Here is a 17,810-nt window from a genome sequence, read left to right on the forward strand (position 1 = left end):
TTGACCATACAGGTACGGTCCTTATGTGGGTTCCACTAGAAACAATGCTACTGAGACAAGAGTTCCGCATTCACGACAGGATGTTGTGGTGCAGACCAGAAAGCTCGGATAAGCTTGTCAGAGAGTACCTTGGCACTGGACCCAGCATCAGGTAAAGTCTTTTTCCTCTGGCAAACTCCAAATTAAGCTTCTTAACGTTAATAGTTCACCTGGTCAAAATAGAAGCGTGTCAAGACGACGGCGGCGCCGCCGCCATGCAATGTCAATGCTCAGCTGGTACAAGACCTGTAGACAAACGAACGACCGGTTTAATGTCGCTCTTAATAATCATTTGCGATAAAATACTTAATTTGAATTATTACAAATCCGCCTTAATATGTCGGGTGGCTGTTCCTGAATTTCAGATATTACACCAAAAGAAGATTTTTCTCAGTTTTGCTGGTAAGTTACCTCGCATGCTAATGCTAGCATGACATATAAACAAGCATATGATCCACGCTTGGTGTCTTTGAATCAGCGGTTGGGTTGAGTAGCAAGTAGCTACTGCTAGTCAAGTAGCAGCACAAGTGATATCGTTGGTCAAAGTTGTTAAATAAAATCGCTGACTGCCGACTGGACAACTAGAATACCACGCTAGCTTTGAACGTGTGCTGGGTAATTTAAAAAAGGGAAATAAGAAAGTTTCTCTTCCTGAAGCAAAGCTTAGGGAGTTTTCAATAACGTTGGGAATACAATTTGTAACAAAGCTATAAACACGTGTTGGATTCTGTAGTTGTCTGCTACACAGGAAGCACTAATAAGTTCTATGAAATGGCTGCTGAAGGACCCTGCTCGACCCCTGTTTGGTTTCAAAATTGGGTTTCAAAAGTAACTTAATTATAGTACTATTGAATATTTGAATACAGATCAGCATTTATGAAGTAACATATGCCAGATTTGGCTTTAGCTCACCTGTCACAGTGTAATCAATAGAAAAAAACTGCTGATTGTTATTGTCATCCATGACCCAAATGAGGACAAGCGGCATAGAAAATGGATTGATGTTACTGTCATGCTTTTTTAACTGTACGTGTCATTGACTTGTTTTGCCTTCATTAGAAACAAGATGATAAAAAACTGGGGTGTCATCGGTGGTATCGCTGCTGCCATTGTGGCGGGTGTATACGTTTTGTGGGGCCCAATCACAGAGCGAAAGAAGAGAAAGAAAGGTAACAGCAGATGGGCTGCGCAATGTTCGAATCCATTGTGAAGCAGTACATTAAGAGTGAGCTGTGCTGTTCTACAGGTATGGTTCCTGGTCTTCTGAACCTCGGCAATACTTGCTTCCTGAACTCTTTGCTTCAGGGTTTGGCTGCATGTCCGTCCTTCATCCGATGGTTGGAGAAATTTTCAAGTTCACCAGCAATCCAGTCGTGCAAAGAAAACAAACTGTCCACAACACTTCTTCAGCTTCTCAAAGGTTTGGAAAATTGAGCCTTGTTGACCTTTCATAATTTTGATGTTAACTTCTGTACTGACAGCACTGTCTAGTAATGAGCCCGGGGATGAAGATGTGCTGGATGCTGGATGCTTGCTGGACGTTCTCAGGCTCTATCGGTGGCACATCAGTTCATTTGAAGAGCAGGCTAGTACTGAGTGCATATTTGTGGCTCTTTTTTGTGTAAGGTTTATTCTAATTATGTCTCTTTTAGGATGCCCATGAACTCTTTCACGTCTTAACATCATCTCTTGAGGAGGAGCGGGACCGCCAGCCTAAAGTCACCCACTTTTTTGACATGCAGTCTCTTGAGGTAAGCAATCATTTTCCAACTTGAGTTGTTCGAAACAAATCAGTGCCAAATTGTAGTACTTTTAGGAAAGTAAAATATTAAAACACGGCAGCCTTGGACTCTGACATCAACACCATGACAACTACCATGCATTCTGGCCAATCATGGTCATATTTGCCTATAGTATTTATCTCTGAGTAGGGTGTCTCTGCACCCGCATCCTCACTTCCCCTCTCTACATTGCAAGAGATTTCAATGATGACAATACTCTCTCATTTACCAACAAAAATCTCCACTATAGATTACGCTCATTTGTTTAATTACTTACAGTCTCTACCTTTTTACTTTGTGTTTTTGTGCATAAATCAGAATCTTCCTGAACAGGATGAGAGAAGTAGGACGTGCAGAAGTCGAGGTAAGACAGAAAATCTGACCAATTCTTGGAAGAAATACAAGAAAATCGTATTTTGCAGCACCTCTTCATCCAATACCAAGCCCATGGAAGTTTCAACATCCTTTTCATGGCCGTTTAACGAGCAACATGTTGTGCAAGCGATGTGAGCAACAAGTGAGTATGTTTATTATTCACAAAAGTGCAAACATAAATATTTTTGCTCACTGTTGGTTAGTTGGCTGGCTTACACAAAAACAACAAAATCAATATCCATTAAACTTTTTTGCGGACACAACAAAAAGAAATGTGTTGTGTATAAACCAGAAAGTAGCATACAGACACACAATATGGCTCCTCACAGTTTCTTCTTCACTTTTGCAGTAGGAATTTATTTTCTGATTAGGCCGTTTGAGTCAGAATCACCGAGCCCAGGATCAAATGTGGTACAGTTTTGTCATAGAGAATGTTTTATTTTCCAGAGTCCAGTACGATATGATTCCTTTGAAAGCCTTTCACTGTCCATCCCTTTACCTCAATGGGTAAGCAGATTCCTTATTAAAAATGTAAATCAATGTAGATTTTTCAGTTTTAATGTGAGGAGTTTTTGTGTCAAGGGTCGACCGATTTCTCTGGATCAGTGTCTACAGCATTTTATCTCCTCAGAAACCATCAAGGAAGTAGAGTGTGAAAACTGCACACAGGTATTTAATTTTTTTTTTTTTTTACAAATTTGAGTCTCTCTGTAATATGCTGCAAAAGACATGTCTATTTTTTATGTTTTAGCTTCAACTTGGGACAGTATTCAGTGGACAGGTGGCAGAAAGTCAGCGGACCACGTTTGTAAAGCAGCTTAAATTGGGAAAGGTAATAGGAATTTTGCTTCATGTTACAGGTGGTCCTTTGTTTTAGACAGAGGTGTCTAAAGTGTGGCTCAGGGCCATTTGCAGCACGCAGCTGTTTTTATTAGATAAGATCTAAGATTATAATTTAATAAGAAAAGCTAAAAAAACAAAATCAACAATTTCACAAGAATAAAGTCAAAATGTTAAAGGGGAACTACACTTTCTTTCACAATCTAAACATACATTTCATTCCCCTTAGTTAATTTGTGCTAGCTTCCATTGCTGCCATTGGGATACACCCATTTCGACTAAAGCCCTCTAAAAAAAACTCTTAACAACGTTGCATCATTTGATATCCATGCTGTGATCATGCATTAACACGTACATTGATGATAACATGTAATAGTTGCAGTATCTTGCGGTATTTTGATTATTTAAAACACTACCGAAACATCTTTCCACCTCTGCGCATTGATACTAACTAACTAGACACCTTGCTGACCGCTACTCTCAGCATCATTCACAGATGGAAGAGTGTATACCAAGCTCAATTTCGCTACAAAGACTCAACAAGATGCTCGTTTGCATTTTTTTTTACCTGAGGACTGGAGTACACGTCTTTTGTTGGAACACACAGCCATCCCAAGGAGAGCGGGCATCATAAGTGTTGTTGTTGACAGAACTAGTGTGCAGAGAAAAGAAGTTTAGTGATTGAAGGTAATGTTTTTAATCATAAACATGTTACATCAGTGTACATGTTAATGCTTGATCGCAACATGTATATCAAACAATGCAATGTTGTTAGCGAGTTTTTATACACTGTACTGTGTATATACCTGTATACATTTAGAACAGTAACATTTGTACAGAACGTGTGTATTCTTAAGTATCTAACCAATGTGTTACTCCATATGTCAGCTTCCCCAGTGCCTCTGTGTCCATCTGCAAAGACTCACATGGTCCAGTGAAGGGACCCCCATTAAAAGACAAGAGCATGTACAGTTTTCAGAGTATCTATCAATGGACCGCTACAAACACAATGCCTCTGCACAGATCATAAAGCAGACCAAACATCTGGCCAAGCACCAAAAAACTGAACAATCAGAAAAGGTTATGGGGAAGCCTGCTGCTAATGGCACTGGTAGGGTAAACATCAACATCATCTTGCTTGTTTCTATATACATTCTATACTTAGTTTGTTGCCATTTTGTTTTGCAGATGAAGAGCATCATAACAACAACAAACCCTTTACAAATGGAAACTGTTCATCTGTTTGTTTACACTCTACTAGTGGAACAACACAGTTGGGCCTCATGTTTGACTTTCGGTAAGACTACCGTGTATCCGTATGAGACATTAGCTTGACACAAAAGTTGCCTGTATGTGTATGTTTTTGCAATGTAGGCAGCGACACTGTCTACTCTGTGGGCACGCACCATTTTGCACTGTTTTGTTTATATTTGCCGACCAAGCGCCTCAGCAAGCTGTCGGAATGAAGGTGCCATTGCCTGAGCACCTCCATCAGTGAGCCAGCATAGTAACTCCCGCCTCCACAAAGATGATGAATGAGATGAGCTCACTCTCTCCGTTCACTCCACTTATAGAATCATTGAAAACAGAAGGATGCAAAGTGAACCCTCTTGTCATCCAACACGTATGTCACAGAGAGAAGAGAGAACACACTTGCATATATGCACAGGGCTGTTGACAGGGGGTGACAAACGGGTATCTTGTCCCGGGCCCAGGCGTGAGGGGGCGGGCCCAGAACTGGTGTGTGTGTCGCTGTGCCTTCTACGGATGGCCTGCCTAACACTTTGAACCTTCCTGAGCTATAACGTTAAGCAAATATGTTCACACCTTCACATATGTTTTTTTTCTTTCCACCAGTTCTACAGAGTATCTCTTCCAGCTCACAGCCGTGCTGGTTCATCACGGTGATATGCACTCGGGACATTTTGTAACGTACCGCCGCAGCCCCTCCCCACCACACAGTTCCACGCCCTACATCTCTCGGTGGCTCTGGGTGTCTGACGACTCCGTCCGCAAAGCCAGCCTCCACGAGGTTCTGTCATCTAATGCTTACATGCTCTTCTATGAGAGAGTCCACAGGCAGAGCACCGCCTTGCATCCAGAGGAGTAAGAGCTCAAAATTTTGCTGCCTTTCCAGTCATACTGTTAACAACTGGATAAGCCCTTTGCTACATGGACGACGGTGGCGAAATTGTGAAGTCATTTGACAGCAATTTGTTACATAAATGGATCATATCAAGCACTGAAAGTCATGAGATGTTGCTGGCTTTTATACAGAACAATCCCCCAAAGAATACGGACTAGTTTGGAGTCTTACTCTGTATTTGACCGGCAAGTACAAGGTTCCTGGATAACATCTCTTCAGTAGGTTGTTTGTGTGCGAAGCATTTACTATTGACACTGTAAGAACTATTTGAATGCAAGCTGGTACAATTATTTTGTCAATGATGAGTACATAGAGAAGAATTACCGTAGATAATTATGAATGGGAGACAACACAGTTTCTAAACATTTGCAGCAATCTATGTATACACATTTTGGAAATTATGCATAATATACATAGATACACAATCTTCTATGATTATTGAAATACAGGATTCAAGTTGTGCATACTGTAGCTGCACAAAGTGCCATTTTGTCTCAAGATTTTTACCACATGAAGCCCTGTGTGCTAATGTAAAAGTGACAATTGTTTTACTTCAGTATGGACCTTAATTGGCTTTGTTGGTGTCATGATTTTGCGTTAAATCATGAAAGGTGGTTTAGCTGCATTTACTAGTAACTGCCATTTTCCTCCTTCCAAACCAGCTGAGAAGAAAGTAGGTGGCGCAAAAGCCTGTTAATGTTTGCAATTTGCACTATTGTACAATACGTTCGGGTGATGTCATGTTTGTGTGCAATCTCTAAAGTGACAATTTTCTGATATTAAAAAGAATAAAGTCAATGTTTTATTTTTGGCAAGCTATATATTTGCAGGTGTGTGAGTAGTTTATAATAAACAGATGAAATTGGTGCAGAGAGGTCAGTGGTTCACTTTTTGCCGGTGTGCAGTATGCTTCTAAATGTGAGGTTAATGCGAGGCAGGAGGATCCTCTTTCGAACAGGAAGGCTGTGATACCAAAATGTGTTTGTGGGGGAGTTCATCAGGAGCAGGCTTCCATGAGCAAGCACCATCTTAACGGGCTCAATGTGCCGACAGCGCTGTTTACCACGAGCATCCCTGTGGCGGAAGACAAACTCTCGTGCGGCCCCAAGAGAGACTGAGGCTATGGGACAGAGAGGGTCCAGCTCCTTCTCGTCGTCCCTATGTTCACCCATGTGATCTTGCCCATCTTTGTATCTGGACAAGACGACAGCTGTTGGAGACTCAAGTCATTGAATTCCACCTGTTAAATTTCTCACCTGTTGACCAGGACAAAATTGAATGTATGTCCTGTTGTTTTGGTGACAGCATTGCGGATATATTCCAGAGTGGGAGTCCATGGACAGGCTAAACGTGTCACTCCAGAATATGTGTAAGTTAGTCCTGTATCTCCATAGGTGGCCTGCTTCCTTGGTATATTGTACACCTTCCCAAACACCTGCACCTTTGCTTCTTCCCCTGGAATCGACAACATTATTCACTCCAACACTCTCATACATCCTGTCAGACTTTTAGCAAAAATACTTTACTTGTACCTATTGAATATACCACCTCCTCTTCCAGTTTTACAAAAAGATGGTCAGCTTCCTCTTTGGTGAAGAGCAAAGCGTAGTCACAGTCCAGACCTTCAGATTCGATTTTTTGCCAAGGAACTGGATCAGAGAACTCATCTTCCTCTGCATCCACCATTTGCTCCACTTCTAGTTTAACCTTCTTTCTTGGACTTGTTTGGACCTGTAGATGAAGAGAATGTTGACAAGATTGGGCGGTAGAGGATTTTACTCCCACTGGTTAGCATTGCACGGAATACAATCCTGAAATCTTGAAAGGGGGGAATTGCCCCGGCTTGTGTGTTTTTCAGTTATTGAAAATTTGCGCCATAAATTTGCCTCAGTTTTCCAACAATATGTCAAGCATTGCTGTGTTAATACACCATGTGAGTCCAACTGTGTTCTTATGTATTTTCTAAAGACGAAACATCCTTTTTACCATCCTATTTGCTTGCTACTACATTGAAACAGGACCCTGGAGTCAGCTGTGTCTATGATGTCATCAGCGGTCGACTCAATAATGTTTACATGTTTTGATATTTTAACAGTCATAGTTTTACATGTAAGAAATTCTGAATGCATATAAATGATTAATGAAAAGGATAATTTAACATTAAAAGGTACCGACCTTTAAGACGTGACTGTTCTCAAAGATGCAATGTAGCAGCAAAATGAACAGCTTTCTGTAGTTTTTACTTGAATTCAACAGTGTTTCTCAACTTATTTGTCAAATTCTGTCACTTGCAACTCCATTTGACCTAATTTGGGGATATTGAGGTGAGAATTACATTAAAAAAAAAACTCATGACAATACAGTGATGCCATGAATTGACTCATGCGGTGTATTAACAACACAACAATACAATTCAAACAATTTTACTATGTTTATGTTTGTGTTACGTGCTTCATTAACGCAAGAAATTAACATATTTTATTTTAGTGCAACAAAACTGCCTAAAACCTGATGAACAGCGGAGAAGTTAAGAAACACCAGGAAACAGGGAAGGTCATGAACGCCTCACTGCTCATTTGCATAGCACTCATACGTCACTTGTCTGTTGGCGCGAAGTTGTTTTGGCGTGCAGGGGTCTGCTGTTACCTAATTTTCACATTGTTTACAGTGCTTTTTACAAGTGGACATTTACCATAGAAGACACAAAATGATCGGACAGAAAACAATTAATTCATTCTTTTCACCGGTCTCCAAAAAGAGGGTTTGTAAAGATCGAAAAAATGAAGTGGGGGAGAATGCGAACGGCTCGGTGAGTGTCATTAAGTTAAGTTAAATGTGGAGTTTGCTTTGCTAGCTAACATTCAGTAGGTTTATGTTAACATATAACGTTATTTGTAGTTAACTAGCACCAGTCGTGCGCTTGTTGGAACGTCCTTTAGCCGTTCCCTACGAGTATGAGCGACAACCAAGCTACATTCAAAACCACAGGTCTGTTTAGGATTGTTAAAAACACATCGTGACAATGCTTGCTGTGCGCTGTCGACAGTTTAGTCAGCTAGTATCACCCCGAGCGGCTCACTTCTCACCTGCTCTGCGTTGTGCACAATTGACTAAAATCATGCAGCGGAAGAGAAAGTCTTCGGAGGTCGAACAGGAGCCCAGCAGCCCGGCGTCGTCGCCGCTATCTCAACAGCAGCTGGATACCATCGCCCGTAACAAGAAGGCAGCGCTGGAGAAACTCTCTTCCGGTCGCATTCCCCCTGGGATTGGAGAAAGCTGGAAAACTGCACTGGCTGCTGAGTTTGGAAAACCCTATTTCAAGCAGGTGGGTGGACAGTGCAGCACTCTTAATGTTTAATGGGGCTGAGTTAATTAACAAGTAAGAGCAAACTGTTTTAAGTTAAGTAAAGTAAAGTTTACTTTTTTAAGTAAAAAAACAACAACAAAACAAAGCATAATGTAATGATAATGGTTTAATTTATTTGAACATGCATGCACGTTATATTGGAATATAATCACATAATACAATTCGCAGTCCCACGTATCCGAAAGGAGAAACAGCAAAGCTTACTTCATCCTACCCCGGTTGCTGTCCGTTTCACAGCAATTGCAACACATTTCCTGTATTATACAGATGGAGTCTTTGCTAGTTTTAAATACTTGATAAGGCTTATAATGATAAGGCAATGTAAAAATGTGGTAAAATACTCGTCAACATTTTTGTCATTTGTAAATAGTTCATATAACAGTAATAAGATACACAGTGTATATATTAACAATATAAAATAGGCATAAGAGAACATTATGTTGGGTAATGAGTTAGTTAAATAGTTGGATAATGAACTCACAAGAATGAACAATTAGAAGTATTTGACAGGATTTTGTACACGGTGACTCAAGATTCTTCCTTGTATTTCGCAAACACTAACTACTACTAACTTGTAGTGTTTCTTGAATTAGCTCATATTAGTGCTTTGTTTGAGTTTGTTGCTCAATCAGTTCCATAATTTCATTCCCCTGAAATGTGGAAGTTTTTTTTTTTTTAGCATTGTTCTTGCGTACAAGTGTATTATGTTTACTCTTTCTTCTGAAGTAGTATTTCTCCTCTCTTGTTGAGAAGCATTGTATGTCATTGTTTGGTAGCAGGTTATTGTTGTTTATTTATTTATTTTATTTAACATGTATTTTATTCAAACATAAATAAACAATATTACATAAAACACTCTTCAATCCAGGATGAAAGGGAGCAAAAAGAGGACAACTTTAGTAGAGGTGCACTGTCCACAAGTTGAAAAATATATTTTCGTTCATCATCAATTTATATTTGCATGTATGTATCCTTTCTGCTATTACAAAGTGGCATTATTTTAGTTTTGCTTAGGTTCAAAGATAATCTCTTTTTTTATCAAACCATCTTTTTACTGTAGTCATTTTCTCTGTGACTAGCACTATTTCCATAATAATAATAATACATTTTATTTGTATAGCGCTTTTCAAGATACTCAAAGACACTTTACAGAAGAATGAAGTTGAATAAAGCAAGTAAACAGAATAGAAGACACACCAAAATACAACAGTCATTGGTTAATACACAGTTAAAACATGAGTAAAAGCGGGGCGGGGCACAGCAGTCAGGTATAAAAAGTTAAACATTAAAAACAGATTTAAAGAGGTGGGTTTTGAGTTGTTTTTTGAAGGTGGGAAGGCCATCTGCAAATAGTACTAGCTTTAGGTCTTTTGTAACGTCACAGAATGTATAATTTGAACAGTTTTGGTCCCAGTATTGACCCCGGGGGTATGCCGCAGTAAGAGCTTGATCGGGAAGTTTTTGAGAACTATTATGTGACATAATCCAAACATTTCAAACCAAAATACTGTCTGATTTTGTTTTCATTTAATATTTTTATTTTTCATATGTTTCTAAAGTATATTTTAAAAGAGCATTGTTGTCACACACACAGAGGAAGAGGGCAGAGACACCAATCTATTTTTTTCTTACATATTTGTAATTTCTGCAACCTTTTTGCTGTCATTTTTATGGCTTGGTGTTTAGTGTTCACATTTGACCTCAAGTGAACTGAACCTCGAGAGACTTGCAAGCGGACCAAGCCAATCTCTCTAACGCTTTAGTCTGTGTCCACTTATTTGGTGGACACCAGGGTTTGGATGGCTGCATACACTTAACCAAAGGATTGGCACCAGCAGAGCATACAAACCAGACTTTGTTTCAACCGAACCGAAGTGTGAACGCATTGTAATTTTTTTTTCCTCCCACAGTTGATGCAGTTTGTTGATGAAGAGAGGAAACATCACACTGTTTACCCTCCTGCTGAGCAGGTTTTCACTTGGACACAGATGTGTGACATCCATGATGTGAGTCTTGTTGTTGAACTCCTGCCTAAACCTACTTCCCATAATTACACATGAAATGTGTGTGCAGTCATCCTTCATTTATCACTGTTGATTGGTTCCAGACCCAAAGGCAATAAGTGAATTTCCGCCAAGGGGGATTCAATATTAATAAATGGCATATTTTTGTTTAGCGCTTTTTGAATATGATTTTAACATTATTGGATCTCTGTGGACATGAATTACCAGCATAATTAATCTTTTGATGGTTGCTGAAAGGAGGTCTCGTCAAGTCTTACCTTTGGTGCATGATTTGTTTCAGATGTGGTCGTCTCACTGTGTGTTGTTGTTTTTTTTCCCTCCAGGTTAAAGTGGTGATCCTTGGTCAGGACCCATATCATGGTCCAAACCAAGCCCATGGGTTGTGTTTCAGTGTCAAAAGACCTGTGCCGCCCCCTCCCAGGTAATCTGCGACAGCACTTTGCATTTTCTTTGCCTGGCACCACTTTAAGACCCATGTTTGCCATCTATTTTTCCAGTTTGGAGAACATGTACAAAGAGCTGGTGAGTGACATAGAAGGCTTTCAGCACCCCAGGCATGGAGATCTGACTGGCTGGACCAAACAAGGTTGGTTTTGAAAGAAATCTAGTCGGTTGAACCACTTACTACCACATACCATAACCAAAGAGTCACCTGTCACCCAATAGGCGTGTTATTGCTCAACGCCGTGCTGACTGTACGAGCACACCAGGCCAACTCTCACAAGGACAGAGGCTGGGAGACGTTCACTGACGCGGTGGTACAGTGGCTCAGCAACAACCAGGAGGGCCTGGTCTTCATGCTGTGGGGGGCCTACGCTCAGAAGAAGGGCGCCACCATTAATAGAGTGAGCACACATGCATTTAATACTAGAGTGATGAGTTTGATTTAATAATAATGATGTTCCCTGACTTGATAGAAACGTCACCACATCCTGCAGGCCGTGCATCCCTCTCCTCTGTCGGCCCATCGAGGATTCTTTGGCTGCAAACATTTCTCAAAGGCCAATGATCTGCTGAAGAAATCTGGAAAGTCACCTGTTGACTGGAAGGCACTCTAAAGATATGCCCGCTTGATCTAGGATCATCTGTATTAACTACACCCCAAATTATCCTCTATAAGCTTTTTCAAAGTTATCTTTACAAGTTACACTATCTACATACACCGTTATGCTATGTTGCAAAGTTACTTTATAGCCTTTTGTCATGGCTGCTGCAATGCCCGTTTCTTTTATTTCTTGTTTTTCTGTAGTTTGTGTTGTAAATATGTGCTATGTTGCCTTTCTTAAACATTAAACATTTCACTGATTTGTTTTCACTATTACATTTAAATGGCCTCCAACTTTTATGATATTACCACAGTGAAAGCTTTATTTTAGTAGTAGTTTTTACACAGTCGGAAAAAGAAATTGAACATCTCACCATTTGTTGAGTGTGCTAAATGCTAGAGTGGTATTTGTGCTATTTTACTTTTTGAGTCATTAAAGATTGTTCATAGGTCAAAGTAACTTCAGGCAATCCATGCACAATAAGGAACCTTGTTACATTTGATTAGGAGCCATCATTTAATTTCTACATTTTTGACAAGTGTCAAAAATACCCCCACCTTCTCCCCAAACCAGAAATGTTTTGCTTTTCGACAAAGTTGAAAAAACTAGCCCAATATTTTGACTTCTAGGCTGGATTATTAGTAAGGCTGTACTACCGGAATACTTCCGGAATATTGCTGCACGAGTTTTAACAAAGTGTCACGTGCATGTATTTACGCCGATAAAATATATGCATATTCAGAAAAATCAGACAAAGCAGAGCGTAAACCAAGATACTCGATACCATGATTTTATATCTATATCATTTATAACATTAATTTCTCCCAAATATTTTACTAGGAATAAAAAACACATTTTTATGCTTTCTTGTTATTGACTACTGTATTTATGGTCATTAAAAAATAGCGAGGCTACACTTCCGTCCGGGGAGATGACGTAATGACGCCAGCTGTGAAGCAAGGACGTCAACCGGAAAAGGTTGAGTTCTCGCAAATTCAGTTTAATGTTTAATTGTGTTGTGTTTCTGCAGAAGTTGCAATGCCTGTCAATAGTGTGCCGCTCCGGGATGCGTCCATCCCGTATCGTTTTCTTCAGCAGTACCTATTTCTTCTCAAGAAATATCCCATTCTGACTAAATCTGTAACAAGGTGTGTCCTAGTGAACTTTGACATGTTTGCTTTGCTGCTACCGTTGAACTGTCAGTGTTCGGATCTCGACACAAATTTTAACTCCGCTAACTTATCATACTGTGATGTCAGCTAAATATGTGTCTCTGTTTATTAACTTTAAGCTGCTGGTATGCAGTATATACACATCTAGTTGCAGTAATTAGTCAGTGTCAATAGTTCCAATTCAGCCAATCAGCTTCTACCTCACGAGGTTGTGTTTGTCCCTCCCATTTTCAGTGGCGTCCTCTCAACCATAGGAAATCTTCTTTCTCAGATTTTGGAGGCAAAAAAAAGGTCAAAAAATGATGCTGTTAAAGAGATTGACACTGCAGGAGCTGCACGCTATGCCATTTATGGGTGACATTTTTTGACTACACAATTTGTGATCACTTTTTGCATAATTCAATTGTAACATGACTTATATTGGAATGAATACTTAAAGGTGTATTGTGCTGTGTTGTTCCAGTTTGTTCATTACCGGACCAGTCAGCCATTACTTTTACCAGCTGATGGAGGTGTGGGTGCCCAGTACAGATCCATACTGTGTGATCAAACGCCTGCTGTTGGATCGTCTTGGTTTTGCCCCTGCCTTCCTGCTGCTTTTCTACTTGGTTATGAACATCCTGGAGGTGGGTACACATTACAGTATATTACAAAATCAGGTCTCACTCTTGATTCTAAAGACCTCTGTGCTACATTAAAAAAAACTTACCATCACACACAAAGTCATGAAAGCCATGTGCAAATAAAAAACAGTCTACCTTTACAGTCAGGAGATCTGTGTACGACGCAGGGGCGTCCAAACTATGGGATAAAGCATATTTGTTTGAATTTCAGACTTTTTTCCCCAGAATTACATAATATTTCCATAATAATATAGCATTTCCCCATTTTCAAAAAATCACATTTATTGTTTTGTTTCTCATAATATTATGACTGATATTTTTTTGTTTTGTTTGTTTTGCATACTATCACAACAATTTTTCTTTAATAATTCAATGTTATGCTACAAAAATGACAATTTTTTTCTCAGTATTTTTTTTTCTTAGTATTTTGACTTTATTCTTGTAAAATTACTGCAGATTTTTCAATAATTTATATTGATATTTAATAAGGAATCAAAAATTCTCATAAACTCAGGCGAAAGGACTGGATGACTTCATGAAGAAGATTAGAAGAACTTATTGGACCGCTCTGAAGATGAATTGGAAAGTTTGGACACCTTTCCAGTTCATCAATGTCAACTTTGTGCCTGTTCAGGTATGTTTTTCACACACATTCTGTCCACTGTTACACCCCAACACCATTATTGTTCCCAATTGTTAGTGTGTGTGTTTTTTACTTTCAGTTCCGAGTGCTATTTGCCAACATGATCGCCTTATTTTGGTACGCCTACCTCGCATCAGTGAGGAAATGAATCATCTCAAGATTGCAACTCAGGAAAATAACGAAGGCCAGCAAGTGGGACTAAATGGGATCATCTTTGTTAATGTGAACAATAATTTACACTGTCAGTAATTTTAACACTGTGATTAAACATTTGGAATGCTTGACAGGGTTTATGACAACATCCACAAATATGCATTTTATTGTAAATATCACCATACATACCAAAACCTGTATTGTAAATCATACTAATACTGTATTAAAATATGCTGTGGGTATTAATTACAGACCATCAAGTGCCTCTAGTGGAAGACATTGGAGTTGTAATGTCAGAAATAAATGCAACAGAAAATGGTTGTCTCAATTCATATATTTCTATACTTACACTTAGCCTTTCGAGTATGGAAAACTTTAAAAAGAAAAGTGCATGTACTGTAAGTATGTAGTGATTCTCACTGGAAAGAAAAAAAAGTGAGTGAGTCTTGAGTTGAATCGTAAGTAAGTTACTATTGAAATAATTTAGGCTCTAGAGTAGGCTTACATATGCTCATTGTGCTTCTGGTTGTTGAATTTTCTGGTTGTAACAGGTAAACATTCCATATTGTACAAGTTTATAAACTGTAATATTCTGCAGCACCACACTGTGGCTCCTGATGCTAAAGGTTGCCGACCCCTGCCCTATTTATATTTAATGAAACTCGTAATAATTCACAAGTTTTTGATCATAAATAGCTATACAGACTAAAGCAAGTTAGTACATCACCTGAGAATGGGGATGGATGGGGAATAAAAGTCTTGTGTTGACAATTTTAATAAAGAAATACCATGTTGCTCAAGATGACCAACAGAGGGCGCCTTTTAAAAAGAAATACTGTACAGTGCACACTGATACACAATAAATATCCTGTGGAAAGGTACTTTTGGTAGTATTGCACATCATATAAAAAGGTTAAAATTGTGTCTGGTACTGTGCTAAAATGTTCATATCCTATTGTGATTGATCCTAAAGATTGAATTAAAGCGTTTGGATCCAAGTATTTAGCCTATATTTAATCACCCAACAAGCGCATTATCATTATCAAATAATCAGTGTCATACAGTGCAATGACAAATGCTATTGACTTGTCTGCATTTATTTCAATAGAAATGTCATGTATTACAATACCAAATATCTTTACTTAAAACATTTTGTTTTAATATGCTAAGATTAAGGCTGCAGAGCTGGTTTTGAATCTCCGCTTGGGCTTCTCTGTGTGGAGATTTTGCAAGTTTTCTCCAGATACTCCGGTTACTTCCAACGTTCAACACACAAAAACATGCATGCTAGGTTAATTGGCGACTCCAAATTGCCCATAGGTATGAATGTGAGTGTGAATGGTTGTTTGTCTATACGTGCCCTGTGATTGGCTGGCGACCAGTCCAGGGTGTACCCTGCCTCCTGCTCAAAGTGAGCATACCCCTGCTACCCTAATGAGGATAAGCGTTCCAGGGTCTACCCTACTCTCGCCCAAAGTGAGCTGGGATAGGCTTCAGCCCAGCCATCAGCCTGAACAGGATAAGTTTTGAAATTGAATGAAAATCCAAGTCCGAGATCTCAGAATTCTGAGTTTTTCAACATGGAGGCCCGTTCTTCCCTCTGTGGTAATGGAATATTTCCTATAGTGATAAAGAACAGACAATTCAAAAGAATTGAAATGGCTCTCTTTACTTTCATGTTGCAAAACAACATCACTGTACATGTCTCGCATACTCATGTATTTGAACATGTAACTAAAATGTTTTGTTTTACCTGGTGGTGCCATGTAATATTCCTCCACTGTGTTTTTGGAGAGCTGCAGAAGTTCTTCTGCATGGTTGCCTTCCATCACTACATCATCCCTCAGGTATAAAACCCTGAATGTGTAAAGACGACAAACAAACATACATTTAACGGGACTCTTGTGTTTCATACGAGCAAGCTGTGGATTACCTGTCCTCCAGAACCGAATCCATTGGCTCCACTCCTGAAGTGTCGACAACATGAAGCTGATCGGCAAATCGAATGGCTTTCTCCAAACAGGCCAGTCCCTCTTTGGTACGAAAGTCAACTAAGGCCAGACGTTCAAGTTTGTCTACCAGGTCGGCTGGTACTCGTGTTGGCTGGAAAAGAAAGTGTCATAACAATGTGACTGTCAGTGTGGTTGTCAATCAAAACTGCAGAGACGATGCCGTTTCATTATTAACAGCCATATATATAATTGTACAAACATACCGGAGGAAGCTGCTCCTCTGGGGTTGCTTGCCAGGTTGCAGCTGCAGGCACCTACAAATAAAAACAGAGCAAATTGTATTGTTTTTGTCTCATCGCTTTGTAGCTTCTTGTTAACCGTGTTAATTACCTTCGAGTTGTGTGTTTGGGAGCTGAAATTACGAGTTGTATTAGCGACGTGAACGCACCGACCTGTCCTTCCACTATAGACATCTGCTACCGACGAGTTCCCGTTGTTTGATAAAGGGTAAGATGAAAGCACTATCGGTGTCACTCTACAGGAAGTGCGCCACAAAGCAACGCGAACCATCGACATGTTAGGTTATCTACACACCTGAAATTGTCCCAACTTCTTTCAACGTGAAAGTTGTCCTCATTAAGTGACAACACAGCCTCCTTTGCCAAACGGAGCAATGCGGACAGGGTTTAGCAACCCTTTTGGTACCACGCATGCGCAACACCCAGCAGAGATGATAACGAAGCAAGATGATTCTCTTACCACAATATGAATGAACGGCGCCATTTTCAGTACCGAGTCTTAGGTCAACATGATACAGTATCCCGCCTCTCCGAAGTCAGCTCGCATAAGCAATAGAAAGGTAATGAATGAATAAACATCTAATAACAAAATTAATACATCGTTCTAGAATGCAAGTATTGTCTTTAAATGTGGCTTTACTAGGTTAAAAAAATAACACCAAATGTTTGGACTTGCATATCGTGGGTTGACATGTTTGTGTCTTCACGTCTTTCACAAACCACGTCCCTATTTAAAATCAACTCAAACGATGAGAGGAAACGATATCAGAATAAGGATTGTAGAGCTTATAGCGATTATTTAACATTTGATAAATAGAAGTACTTTAGAATTTGTCAGAGCCCGGATAGCTCAGTCGGTAGAGCATCAGACTTTTAATCTGAGGGTCCAGGGTTCAAGTCCCTGTTCGGGCGATACGTTTTTCTTGCCAGTTGGAGCACAGCTTTACGAAGAAAGGACATTAACCTACTTATTGCCCACCTCCAAAATTACCCGAATCTTGATAGTAGTTCATCATTTCAAACCGTCATTTTAAACTAACTTTTCATCCAATCAAATTTGCTTCTGTCAATTTTCTCCTAATATATCCAACATTTGGCCAATTTGGCCTACCTACTTTATTGACATATTTCAACATTTCACCGATCACGAACGATGACGACACTTTTTATTCTCAGTAACCGTTACTGTGCTTTTACTAATAAAGTTGAATCTATAGCGCAGTAACAGTAACAGTAACTGAATTTGTAAATTAAGATGGGAAATATCAAATGAGTTGCTTCATTACTATAATAAATATGCTGTACCATGCTATGTATGTGTTCACACACGTTAATGACGATAAGCAGTAA

The 17,810-nt window shown here is 39.5% G+C and overlaps 5 protein-coding genes and 1 non-coding gene across 12 annotated transcripts; 4 read left to right on the forward strand and 2 right to left on the reverse strand.

Moving 5' to 3' along the window:
- Positions 1 to 17: 17 nt before the first annotated feature.
- On the forward strand, positions 18 to 6,214 carry usp30 (ubiquitin specific peptidase 30). Of its 2 annotated transcripts, none has more exons than XM_058069930.1 (13): positions 18 to 151; positions 1,099 to 1,208; positions 1,286 to 1,459; positions 1,521 to 1,624; positions 1,692 to 1,790; positions 2,139 to 2,184; positions 2,243 to 2,337; positions 2,643 to 2,702; positions 2,778 to 2,864; positions 2,947 to 3,027; positions 3,924 to 4,146; positions 4,224 to 4,332; positions 4,893 to 6,214. In XM_058069930.1, the coding sequence occupies exons 1-13, from the start codon at positions 24 to 26 to the stop codon at positions 5,143 to 5,145; spliced, it is 1,569 nt and encodes a 522-aa protein (XP_057925913.1). In that variant the 5' UTR covers positions 18 to 23; the 3' UTR covers positions 5,146 to 6,214. The 2 variants fall into 2 exon arrangements, with proteins under 2 accessions (XP_057925913.1, XP_057925915.1); XM_058069932.1 differs by lacking the exon at positions 18 to 151 and adding an exon at positions 220 to 441 and having other exon boundaries at positions 4,893 to 6,212.
- Positions 135 to 8,449, reverse strand: alkbh2 (alkB homolog 2, alpha-ketoglutarate dependent dioxygenase). 3 transcript variants are annotated; one of them, XM_058069939.1, is made up of 5 exons: positions 8,268 to 8,433; positions 6,714 to 6,912; positions 6,438 to 6,636; positions 3,604 to 3,687; positions 135 to 285 (listed from the first exon to the last, which is right to left on the reverse strand). In XM_058069939.1, exons 2-5 carry the CDS (start codon positions 6,865 to 6,867, stop codon positions 270 to 272), a joined length of 453 nt encoding a protein of 150 aa, XP_057925922.1. In that variant the 5' UTR covers positions 6,868 to 6,912; positions 8,268 to 8,433; the 3' UTR covers positions 135 to 269. The 3 variants fall into 3 exon arrangements, with proteins under 3 accessions (XP_057925922.1, XP_057925920.1, XP_057925921.1); XM_058069937.1 differs by lacking the exons at positions 135 to 285; positions 3,604 to 3,687 and adding an exon at positions 5,971 to 6,375; XM_058069938.1 differs by lacking the exons at positions 135 to 285; positions 3,604 to 3,687; positions 6,714 to 6,912 and adding an exon at positions 5,971 to 6,375 and having other exon boundaries at positions 8,268 to 8,449.
- Positions 7,736 to 11,922, forward strand: unga (uracil DNA glycosylase a). 2 transcript variants are annotated; one of them, XM_058069936.1, is made up of 7 exons: positions 7,736 to 7,946; positions 8,253 to 8,506; positions 10,459 to 10,554; positions 10,896 to 10,993; positions 11,070 to 11,158; positions 11,239 to 11,417; positions 11,490 to 11,922. In XM_058069936.1, the coding sequence occupies exons 1-7, from the start codon at positions 7,889 to 7,891 to the stop codon at positions 11,628 to 11,630; spliced, it is 915 nt and encodes a 304-aa protein (XP_057925919.1). In that variant the 5' UTR covers positions 7,736 to 7,888; the 3' UTR covers positions 11,631 to 11,922. The 2 variants fall into 2 exon arrangements, with proteins under 2 accessions (XP_057925919.1, XP_057925918.1); XM_058069935.1 differs by having other exon boundaries at positions 7,742 to 7,990; positions 8,306 to 8,506; positions 11,490 to 11,907.
- Positions 11,923 to 12,555: 633 nt separating this feature from the next.
- pxmp2 (peroxisomal membrane protein 2) lies at positions 12,556 to 14,533 on the forward strand. Its single transcript, XM_058070504.1, has 5 exons — positions 12,556 to 12,766; positions 13,025 to 13,144; positions 13,254 to 13,416; positions 13,928 to 14,047; positions 14,136 to 14,533. The coding sequence occupies exons 1-5, from the start codon at positions 12,657 to 12,659 to the stop codon at positions 14,202 to 14,204; spliced, it is 582 nt and encodes a 193-aa protein (XP_057926487.1). The 5' UTR covers positions 12,556 to 12,656; the 3' UTR covers positions 14,205 to 14,533.
- A 435-nt stretch (positions 14,534 to 14,968) lies between these two features.
- Positions 14,969 to 16,985, reverse strand: gatc (glutamyl-tRNA amidotransferase subunit C). Of its 3 annotated transcripts, XR_009129588.1 has the most exons (7): positions 16,756 to 16,985; positions 16,552 to 16,634; positions 16,425 to 16,475; positions 16,143 to 16,312; positions 15,963 to 16,066; positions 15,675 to 15,829; positions 14,969 to 15,608 (listed from the first exon to the last, which is right to left on the reverse strand). XR_009129588.1 is itself a non-coding variant. In XM_058070501.1 (6 exons), exons 1-6 carry the CDS (start codon positions 16,871 to 16,873, stop codon positions 15,768 to 15,770), a joined length of 588 nt encoding a protein of 195 aa, XP_057926484.1. In that variant the 5' UTR covers positions 16,874 to 16,983; the 3' UTR covers positions 14,969 to 15,767. The 3 variants fall into 3 exon arrangements, 2 of the variants coding, with proteins under 2 accessions (XP_057926484.1, XP_057926485.1); XM_058070501.1 differs by having other exon boundaries at positions 14,969 to 15,829; positions 16,756 to 16,983; XM_058070502.1 differs by having other exon boundaries at positions 14,969 to 15,829; positions 16,552 to 16,977.
- A 314-nt stretch (positions 16,986 to 17,299) lies between these two features.
- Positions 17,300 to 17,372, forward strand: trnak-uuu (transfer RNA lysine (anticodon UUU)). Its single transcript has one exon. It is a non-coding gene; the product is annotated as a tRNA-Lys (tRNA).
- Positions 17,373 to 17,810: the final 438 nt, after the last annotated feature.

This window comes from Doryrhamphus excisus, chromosome 4 (assembly GCF_030265055.1).
Source record: "Doryrhamphus excisus isolate RoL2022-K1 chromosome 4, RoL_Dexc_1.0, whole genome shotgun sequence".
In the NCBI taxonomy this organism is placed as follows: Eukaryota; Metazoa; Chordata; class Actinopteri; order Syngnathiformes; family Syngnathidae; genus Doryrhamphus; species Doryrhamphus excisus.

Coding starts and splice junctions, on each gene's coding strand:
- usp30 (XM_058069930.1), top strand. CDS start 24: ATGTGGGTTCCACTAGAAACAATGCTACTGAGACAAGAGTTCCGCATT. Junction 2,185..2,242: donor TAGGACGTGCAGAAGTCGAG/GTAAGACAGAAA, acceptor CGTATTTTGCAG/CACCTCTTCATCCAATACCA. Junction 4,333..4,892: donor GGCCTCATGTTTGACTTTCG/GTAAGACTACCG, acceptor TCTTTCCACCAG/TTCTACAGAGTATCTCTTCC.
- alkbh2 (XM_058069937.1), bottom strand. CDS start 6,867: ATGGTGGATGCAGAGGAAGATGAGTTCTCTGATCCAGTTCCTTGGCAA. Junction 6,637..6,713: donor GGAGGTGGTATATTCAATAG/GTACAAGTAAAG, acceptor TGTCGATTCCAG/GGGAAGAAGCAAAGGTGCAG. Junction 6,376..6,437: donor AATTTTGTCCTGGTCAACAG/GTGAGAAATTTA, acceptor CGTCTTGTCCAG/ATACAAAGATGGGCAAGATC.
- unga (XM_058069936.1), top strand. CDS start 7,889: ATGATCGGACAGAAAACAATTAATTCATTCTTTTCACCGGTCTCCAAA. Junction 10,555..10,895: donor AGATGTGTGACATCCATGAT/GTGAGTCTTGTT, acceptor TTTTCCCTCCAG/GTTAAAGTGGTGATCCTTGG. Junction 10,994..11,069: donor CCTGTGCCGCCCCCTCCCAG/GTAATCTGCGAC, acceptor CTATTTTTCCAG/TTTGGAGAACATGTACAAAG.
- pxmp2 (XM_058070504.1), top strand. CDS start 12,657: ATGCCTGTCAATAGTGTGCCGCTCCGGGATGCGTCCATCCCGTATCGT. Junction 12,767..13,024: donor CTGACTAAATCTGTAACAAG/GTGTGTCCTAGT, acceptor TCCCATTTTCAG/TGGCGTCCTCTCAACCATAG. Junction 14,048..14,135: donor TCAACTTTGTGCCTGTTCAG/GTATGTTTTTCA, acceptor TTTTACTTTCAG/TTCCGAGTGCTATTTGCCAA.
- gatc (XM_058070501.1), bottom strand. CDS start 16,873: ATGCGTGGTACCAAAAGGGTTGCTAAACCCTGTCCGCATTGCTCCGTT. Junction 16,476..16,551: donor CCCAAACACACAACTCGAAG/GTAATTAACACG, acceptor TTTTATTTGTAG/GTGCCTGCAGCTGCAACCTG. Junction 16,067..16,142: donor GATTCGGTTCTGGAGGACAG/GTAATCCACAGC, acceptor TTACACATTCAG/GGTTTTATACCTGAGGGATG.